Source organism: Myxocyprinus asiaticus, chromosome 1 (genome assembly GCF_019703515.2).
Source record: "Myxocyprinus asiaticus isolate MX2 ecotype Aquarium Trade chromosome 1, UBuf_Myxa_2, whole genome shotgun sequence".
Classification (NCBI taxonomy): Eukaryota; Metazoa; Chordata; class Actinopteri; order Cypriniformes; family Catostomidae; genus Myxocyprinus; species Myxocyprinus asiaticus.
The window spans coordinates 50,190,852-50,200,882 of NC_059344.1; the positions used below are offsets into that span (position 1 = coordinate 50,190,852).

The window sequence follows — 10,031 nt, forward strand, 5'->3', positions numbered from 1 at the left end:
ACGCAGACGGATGACTTCAACGGAAGCATATATAATCGATGAACAACCTCGTAGCTCACGGTATGTCTGTTTTTAAAGGGATTTATCGTTGAAAATCAATCAATAAATAAGATTTTTATTTCCGGAACCAGACTGTTGCACTCTATAGTGATGGTCCGCATTGGCGCGCCAGAGCAGTAGGGGGCAGTGTAAGGCCTCAAATATAGAGTCGCCAGCTATACTAGCCACCAAAGAGATAGTAACTCATAAACAACACAGACGGAAGCAACGGGACTTGGATTAACACCATTCTCATCTGATACTGCTGCACAAAACAGGTATAAATAAACATATGCGAGTGCGTATGAGTAACTGCGTTGTTGATGCCACTATGTTGAGTCATGTTAGTTGTCCTCTGCCCGCAATAGCAAAGACAGTGATTACAGTATAGTACATTTGCATCTAGTAGCTGTATACAGTAATTCCATGTTCACTAACCCTATATCAGACATGACACCCTGAAACGGACTAGCAGATGCCTCCCTGTTGTCACTTTAGAGGAGTGAATCTCACTCTTGTGATTGTCATTTTGTGTGGAGGTCGATGTGTTTAGTCAGCATAGTGGTTTGCTGGCTGATGCAGCAGAGACCTCCCTCCTGCCTGCACTGCACTGCACTGCGGGCTTGATGAGGTGAAGGATGCAGGTACTGTGCTGAAGATTGAAGTTGCAGTTCAAAGGGCTTTGTGTTGCATTAGCAGTTTGCAGAATCTTGTAACCAGCTGTAATTCTTAGGAGGCCTGAACAGCTGACCATCACCATTGGACAGAAATAGACCACATGTTAACTGGATTACGTAATCAGTTCACAAAAATCAAGTATTTATTTGCAATTAGATTACATTACATTTAAAATGTGCATAATCAGATTACAGTTAGGGGTACTCAGGGACTGGAAAATTGCAAATCGTTGTTTGATTTAACTGGTACACCCACTAAAATGATATTTTCATGAAAACATGCAGTAAGTAATCCGATCAGATCACCTTAAAAGTGTACTGTAAAGATTATGTTACTGATTACAATTTTAGTTGTGTAATTTGTAATCCGTTTTAGTAATCTACCCAGCACTGATCATCAACATTATAATCCTTGTTGCTGAGTGAATCTGATGATGTCTGGGCCATATTTCACCTCAAAATCAAAAGAAGTAGTAAGAAATGATATTTCAAATATAGAAAGTTTTAGGACCATAAGTGTTGTTTGCATGTAACTAGATCTTTTTTAAGTTTGTTTGTAATTTCCATTATTCTCAATGATCATACTCATTAGTTTCGCATCACATACAGTAACATTACATTACATCATCCTGTCTGGACACAAAGATGTTTTAATTATTAAAATCAGCATACATAACAAATATTACAATGATGCATTAATACTTTATAAATTAAGTCATATTATTATTTATTATTATTATTTTTGTGATAGATTCGATTATATCATAATATTATAGTTATTGTTCTGCGTTACAGTAATGTGAACTTGAGGGGGAAATTATGCTTAAAGGTGCTGTTAGCGATTTTAGTGAAGCTTTCACGTGAGTGAGCTGTTGAATTAGCCACGCCGCCTCATTCCAAAACCCCGCCCTCCAAAGATAATTTTGAGACCAAAACCGAGTAAAAGAGCAGCATTGTTTGTTCCTGTAGCTGTCAAATTCAACAGTGGCACAATAGTGCCCTCAACTGACAATTATGAATTAGAGCCTTAATGATGCTTCAAATGAGAAAGAGCAAAATGATTGACAGTTGAAAAGTGTTGCGGACACATTTTTGTTTGCTGTTTACAAAGTCTACAGCTGTAACAGAGACCGGTGAGATATCTCAGGACACTTATTTCATTAATGGCTTACAGCACCTTTAATTTTCATGTCATTTAAATACAAATACTGTCACAAAATCATAATGGCCAAAATCATAATCAAATACGAAACCCAATGTCTTATTTATAAATTTCTTCTTCTTCCGTTTTGGGGGTGTGAAATGACCCAGACATGTTATTGACAGGTTTGTGAGATTGACTTGGAAGTTATATTTGTCAAATACACAAATTATATTTGTCTGTCTTAGTTACGCTGGAATTTTCAGAGACAGACTCGGACATGTCATATGTCTTCATCAATGACTCGTCGCAATCCAGTGTACCATTACTGCAGGCTTGCATTGATGGGGACTTGAGTTTTGCCAGGTGTCTGCTGGAGACCGGCTGCGACCCCAACATCCGTGACCACCGGGGCCGCACGGGTCTACATCTGGCTGCAGCGCGTGGGAATGTGGATATCTGCCGCTTCCTGCACAAGTTTGGCGCAGACCTGCTGGCCACAGACTATCAGGGCAACACTGCGTTGCACCTCTGTGGACATGTGGACACCATTCAGTTCCTGGTGTCCAATGGTCTCAAAATTGATATTTGGTGAGATATAGTGACATTTTATTATTAGATCATCATAAAGTATTTGTGACAAGAGTTTTTTTTTTCTTCCTGTTTGTTTGTTCTATTAAAGAATGGAAGTATCAATGATGACATTCTTACAAAACTTTACCATGGTAACCTATTTTCTACCAGAATACAATAGTTGAAGTAAAACTGTGGTAATTTGGTATTAGCCACCACTGTCATCCAAAAAATAATGGAATAAAGAAACCAAATTACAGAAAGATCCATAAAAGTGTCATGCACTGTTTGAAGGAGATATCATGTTAATTTACAATGATTTTACTATTTTCAGTAGTATTAGTAGTAGTAGTAATGATTTACTGTAGTAACTATGGTACTTTTGGCAGAACCAAGGTTGCAGTGGTAATTTTGTGGAGCATATGATTGTTCTAAATCTGACTGCATGTAATTTCTGATTGTTAACTTGAATTTAAACAGTAATCATAATGGGTCGACACCACTGGTGCTGGCAAAGAGGAGAGGGGTAAATAAAGATGCCATACGGTTGCTGGAAGGGCTGGAAGAACAGGAGGTCAAGGGCTTCAACAGAGGAACCCACTCCAAACTGGAAGCCATGCAGATAGCTGAAAGTGAGAGGTAAGATGCCTTCCAGATAGATGCCCATGTTTTGAGTATGATGGATATATACAGTTGAAGTCAGAAGTTTACATAAACCTTAGCCAAAGACAATTAAACTCAGTTTTTCACAATTCCTGACATTGAATCGTAGAAAACTTTCCCTGTCTTAGGTCAGTTAGGATCACTACTTTATTTTAAGAATGTGAAATGTCAGGATAATAGTAGAGAGAATGATTTATTTCAGCTTTTATTTCTTTCATCACATTCCAAGTGGGTCAGAAGTTTACATACACTTTGTTTGTATATGGTAGTATTGCCTTTAAATTGTTTAACTTGGGTCAAACATTTTGGGTAGCCTTCCACAAACTTCTCACAACAAGTTGCTGGAATTTTGGCCCATTTCTCCAGACAGAACTGGTATAACTCAGGGTCAGGTTTGTAGGCCTACTTGCTCGCACACGCTTATTCAGTTCTACCCACAAATTTTCTGTCGGATTGAGGTCAGGGCTTTGTGATGGCCACTCCAATACCTTGACTTTGCTGTCCTTAATGGATCATTGTCCATTTGGAAGACCCATTTGCGACAGAGCTTTAACTTCCTGGCTGATGTCTTAAGATGTTGCTTCAATATAACCACATAATTTTCCTTCCTCGTGATGCCATCTATTTTGTGAAGTGCACCAGTCCCTCCTGCAGCTAAACACCCCCACAACATGATGCTGCCACCCCCATGCTTCACGGTTGGGATGGTGTTCTTTGGCTTACAAGCCTCACCCTTTTTCCTCCAAACATAACAATGGTCATTATGGCCAAACAGTTCATTTTTTGTTTCATCAGACCAGAGGGCATTTCTCAAAAAAGTAAGATCTTTGTCCCCATGTGCACTTGCAAACTGTAGTCTGGCTTTTTATGGTGGTTTTGGAGCAGTGGCTTCTTCCTTGCTGAGCAGCCTTTCACGTTATGTTGATATAGGACTCGTTTTACTGTGGATATAGATACTTGTCTACCTGTTTCCTCCAGCATCTTCACAAGGTCCTTTGCTGTTGTTCTGGGATTGATTTGCACTTTTCACACCAAACTACGTTCATCTCTAGGAGACAGAATGTGTCTCCTTCCTGAGCGGTATAATGGCTGCATGGTCCCATGGTGTTTATACTTGCATACTATTGTTTTTACAGATGAACATGGTACCTTCAGGTGTTTGGAAAGTGGAGGTCCACAATTTTATTTCTGAGGTCTTGGCTGATTTCTTTTGATTTTCCCATGATGTCAAGCAAAGAGGCAGTGAGTTTGAAGCTAGGCCTTAAAATACATCCACAGGTACACCTCCAATTCAGTACACCTCCTATCAGAAGCTAATTGGCTAATTGCCTAAAGGCTTGATATCATTTTCTGGAATTTTCTAAGCTGCTTAAAGGCACAGTTAATTTAGTGTGTGTAAAACTCTGATCCACTGGAATTGTGATATAGGCAATTTAAAGTGAAACAATCTGTCTGTAAACAATTGTTGGAAAAATTACTCGTGTCATGCACAAAGTAGATGTCCTAAACGAGTTGCCAAAACTATAGTTTGCTAATATTATATCTGTAGAGTGGTTAAAAAATGAGGTTTAATGACTTCATCCTAAGTGTATGTAAACTTCTGACTTCAACTGTAACAGAATAGCAGCTATGAAAATAACAGCCACAAAGTGGCTTATTGTACTACTGTAAGTGTAATTCATCTATTTTCTTAACTAGTGCCATGGAGAGCCATTCACTGCTGAATCCAAACCTGCAGAACAGCGAAGGTGTGCTGTCCAGCTTTCGCTCCACCTGGCAAGAGTTTGTGGAGGACCTGGGCTTCTGGAGGGTCCTGCTTCTGCTGGTGGTCATCGCTATTCTCTCTCTGGGCATTGCTTACTATGTCAGTGGTGTCCTGCCCTTTTCTGCTAGCCAGTTGGAATTGGTTCACTGAGGTGGACACAAGATTCTGTGGTACAGCTCAAGTGTAGTCCCTGGACCAAACGAGTCAAGCTTTGAACTGAAAGGAGGTTTGAGTTGACCATACACACTGAAGGTTCCTCATAGTACAAGATTAGGTCTAATCTGGAGTTTGGAAATGATCTTGTCTTTCTCATAGGTGAGGTAGAGTGGAGCTGTCCACGTTGTGTGGCTGAGCAATGAAGAAGAATTGAAAGGTATAGGTTCAGGTATTTATCGGGTGCAGAATATTTGTGAAGTTTCTTAAATGTACACCAAGTTATGTAATCCTGTTTTAATTTCTCACAGATCTTCCCATGTTCACTGAACACCTACATGGCCAGTTGATTGACCAGTAGGTGTATTCATTTGAATATCTCAATGGTAATGTAAACCGCATTAGATGACAGTGTTATGTTATATTAGATAGGGCATGACGGTTTTCATCCTTGTCTTATCTTATTTTCCCTCTTCAATCACCCACCTGTTTTATTTTATTTTTTATCTGTACTATACTTATGCTGGTATTGAATTAACACCTGTTTGCATATTCAGTATTCATAGATTTTTTTGTTACATAGAATATCTGTTTAAATGTTCAATAACAAAACAATGTGGCCAGCAAGTATTTCTTGTTTCTGCAGAGATGTAGAGGAAAGTCAACAGTGACCACTCTGTGAGCAGTTTTATTTTTATGTAACTATTTAATGTCAAAGAGTTTCTTTCTGTTTAATATAATAATAATAATATTTTCTCTCATATCAGAAATGCGAAAGCACATTGGTTGTGTTGCTCTCAGCAACATTTTCCACAATATGAAGACAAATATGGCCTATATTATTGCTCATTGTCTAAATTGCTATTTGCCGTTACACATATATGTCCATATAGCTTTTGTTCAAGTTTTCATTTTTGGTATAATGCAAATAAATATATCACACAAAATTACTTCTCGTCAGAGTGCTTCATATAAATGAGATTTTGTTCTTTATGTCTTTATGGAATATTCTGGGTTCAATACAAGTTGAGCTCAATCAACAGCATTTGTGGCTTAATGTTGATTACCACTAAAATTTATTTCAACTCGTCCATCATTTTCTTAGAAAAAAAGAAGCAAAAATCGAGGTTACAGTGATGCACTTACAAAGGAAGGGGCCAGTTTTTGGAGGGTTAAAAGGCAGAAATGTGAAGCTTATAATTTCATAAATGCACTTACATTATGTTAAAACTCATGTATTATTTGAGCTTTTTAAAGTTGTTTTAGGGTTTGTTGACTACATCATATTGGCAACGAAATTGTAAAATTGGCTATAACTTTACACAGAAAAGGATAGTAAGTGATTTTATCACAAAAAAATCATGTTATCACGCATATTATTGATGTCTTGTGGCTATACTTTTGAAATGACAATAATTTTAACATTAACGGATTTGCCCCCTTCACTTAAAATGAATGTGTTTCTGCTTTTGACGTCAAACCGTGAAGAGGCATGCACTCAACACGTGCACACATTAGATGAGCCAGTGAGAACACCAGTTAAGGTGTTTACATGCTACACGAAATCGGCGTAATGGGCAAAAATCTACCAGTGTTGATCAGTTTATTCTTACACCACTTAGACCTTACACCAATAAAGGAATGATTTTTATTGTGTTTACATGACCACACATGTGTCGTCTTATTAAGCATAATTGGTGTAAGAACGTGCATCGGTGTAAGAATGTGAATGTGAACGTGCTCATTGTAAGTGCCTCACTGGAACCCAGGTTTGTATTTTTATTTTTTCTTCAAGAAAAGGAGGGAGTCAAAATGTATTTAACAATTTATGCCATAAATGCTGTTGATTGAGCTTAACTTGTATTGAACCCAGAATATTCCTTTAATTGCCTGAACCAGCTTCACCAGAAAGACCATGCTGCTAGGTTCTGCTTGTGAAAAGCTGTCTACCTGCTAGAACAGCACCAAACCAGTTATGGCAGAGACTACTTAAACCAGAAAAATAAAATAGAACATTTTAAAAGTGTGAAAAGTTTAGACAGGTGTGTGGAAAACATTTTTCTGATATTTTATACTTACACATGAAGCCGTTTGACGCTTACAAATTTAAATGATAAAAGTGCTCTCAGTAATTTTTTGTGCATGTCTTCTAGGACTACACTGACACCTAGGGGCATGGATACAGCATCGTTATAATGCAATTGTTTTCAGTTACAGATGCCATATCCCTCCCGCCCCCCTCCCCAATTTGGAATGCCCAATTCCCAGTGCGCTCTAAGTCCTCGTGGTGTCACTACGCGTGACTCGCCTCAATCCGGGTGGCGGATGACGTATCTCAGTTGCCTCTGCGTCTGAGACCGTCAATCCATGCATCCTACCACATGGCTTGTTGAGGCCCACGCTATTCTCCGCGGCATCCACGCGCAACTCACCACACACTCCACTGAAAGTGAGAACCACACATAGCGACCATGAGGAGGTTACCCCATGTGACTCTACCCACCCTAGCAACCGGACCAATATTACCTTATCATTTCTGAGCATCCAGAGATCCCAGTTAAGACCTAAACATAAACGAGTCCTTTCATTACTTTCTACAATCAAAGCAACTGCCAGTTTTATTTTTTTTCTCTTTCAAATACAGGTTTATTGTGCACATCTCCCACTTTCTTGTGTGGCAAACTCGTAAAATCGCTCCTCTGTGACGCTTTCTGCAATGTTTGTCATATGGAGGGCAATGCGGCGCTTGATGCTGGCGTTGACACCTCGACTCAACTAATGTAAAATGCACTTTACAATGACCAAAGGACATTATTGAAACTCAAAATTATTATTATTAGACTATTATTGTTGTATTTTCTTATAAAAATCATGCTCAGCAGTTTAAATACTGTTGGAAAATCATACAGTACACCTGCTTTGTTCTTATAATGCTTAAACATTCTACTGAAGTCAGTAGATTTGTGGTCATACAAGTTTTAATGAAGGAGAAGGACGTTATTGAAACTTACTATTATTAGACTAATATTGTTGTCTTTTTGGATGAAAAGTCATGCTCAAACTGATGGAAAACTATAGATCTGCTTTGTTCTTATAATGCTTAAATACTATAAAGTCTCTTGGCAGATTACGGTCGTGAACATCTTAAAATGATTCAATGACTCACTCAACGCCACCTAGTGACATTTCCAGAAGTGGTCACTGAACTAATCAGTTAATAAAATTAAACACATTTGTGACACAGAAGCAAGCCACACCAAAATACCCTTTATTTTTGCAGCTAATTCTGCACAATTGTAATTTGCTATATTGAATAATTAAAATCACTGGAATTGGTTCTTTTAGCTAATTCTTTAAAAAAATATATCCCTGGAAAAAATGTTCGTGGACCAGTGATTGTCTTACCCTTTTCTCCCCTCATGAGTTTGCATCCCTGTAATTTGCTGTGGCATTGCAAGAATGAATTTGCAAGAACAAATCTACAAATTATAAAAGAAGCAAATTTATTGTTTTTTCATTACCCAATTAGCGCTCTTGCCATCTGTGACCTCATTATACAGCAAACCTATATTACTTTCAATTTCAAACTTTACAAGTAAACACGCTACTAAGACGGACAGAAAACATGGACAAGTTTTTGAAAAGGAAAACTATCGACGATGGTTATGTGGGATAGTGGTGTGCTGTGGTATTTTTTTTATTCGTAAAATTGTGCACATTATATATACATTTTTGCACATATACAGTGAAATTTATTTATTTTCACATATCCCATCTAAGCTGGGGTCAGAGTGCAGAGTCAGCCATGATACAGTGCCCCTGGAGCAGACAGGGTCAAGGGCCTTGCTCAAAGGCCCAACAGTGGCATCTTGGTGGTGCTGGGGCTTAAACCCCCAACCTTCTGGTCAGTAACCCAGAGCCTTAACCACTGAGCCACCACCACTTAAAGTTTACAGTTAATTTCTTTAGAAGTAAAACTTTTTAAATTAGGAAAAATTACTGAGTGCAATCTTATGTATCCTTCTCACACATTAAATATGGGCAAGCCTCAAACTTAGTACTGTCATACTTAAAAACACTCGTTCCATTGATCAAACCATAGTAAGAAAATGAGGTAAGGGGTGCTTGACAGAGGGATGAAGAAGGAACGGAGAGAGAAAGATGTTAACAGAGAGGGAAAGGTTTAGACTGAGGAAGAGGTTACTTAACTACAGTACACAGACTAAAGCAATATGTCAAGGGCAACACTCCAGATGTTATTAATATTTTCTTGGTAGGTTTTTAAAAGGAAACAAAAGGTCCTGTGAGAGCAGCACATGCACAGAAAAATACATGAAAGTATTTAATTAATTTGGACTTGCTGAGAAATGCTTAAGAGCTTAAAACCCAACTGGATTCCACTGTGAAGCATTTACATGTTTCCATTGATCATGTTATAAATAATGGGGGGTTGTGCTTGTGTGTTTTGATTATTGGGGGGGGGGGGGGGGGGTCTATGCCCCTGGGCACTTTTAATCAAGATTTCAAGTCACGCTTTAGTTGTGTTCAGTTTCAGTAATGTTGCCTGGTGGGGAAGTGAAGTTTATTTCAGGATTAACTTTGAGGTTTAGGAAACAAGAGCTGGAGCCTTTCGGTTATATGCTTGTCGTGTTGTCTTTTATTCCAGCATCATTTATAAATTCCATCTGTTTATTTGCACTAAAAATTTTATCCACCATTTATATACTATCTGTATATTTATATATTATTTTTATATTATAATATTTTTATGTGCATTTTTGATATTTATTTATAAACTCAGCAAAAAAATCCCTTTTTCAGGACACTGTATTTTAAAGATCATTTTGTAAAAATCCAAATAACTTTACAGATCTTTATTGTAAAGGGTTTAAACAATGTTTTTCATGCTTGTTCAATGAATCATAAATAACTAATGAACATGCACCTGTGGAACAGTCATTAAGACACTAACAGCTTACAGACGGTAGGCAATTAAGGTCACAGTTATAAAAACTTAGGA

The 10,031-nt window shown here is 37.9% G+C and overlaps 1 protein-coding gene across 2 annotated transcripts; it reads left to right on the forward strand.

Annotated features, from left to right (window-relative positions):
• Nucleotides 1–171: 171 nt before the first annotated feature.
• ankrd46b (ankyrin repeat domain 46b) lies at nucleotides 172–5,961 on the forward strand. 2 transcript variants are annotated; one of them, XR_007898504.1, is made up of 5 exons: nucleotides 172–317; nucleotides 2,106–2,448; nucleotides 2,911–3,069; nucleotides 4,792–5,084; nucleotides 5,174–5,961. XR_007898504.1 is itself a non-coding variant. In XM_051710768.1 (4 exons), the coding sequence occupies exons 2-4, from the start codon at nucleotides 2,138–2,140 to the stop codon at nucleotides 5,006–5,008; spliced, it is 687 nt and encodes a 228-aa protein (XP_051566728.1). In that variant the 5' UTR covers nucleotides 173–317; nucleotides 2,106–2,137; the 3' UTR covers nucleotides 5,009–5,961. The 2 variants fall into 2 exon arrangements, 1 of the variants encoding a protein (XP_051566728.1); XM_051710768.1 differs by having other exon boundaries at nucleotides 173–317; nucleotides 4,792–5,961.
• The last annotated feature ends 4,070 nt before the right edge of the window (nucleotides 5,962–10,031 follow it).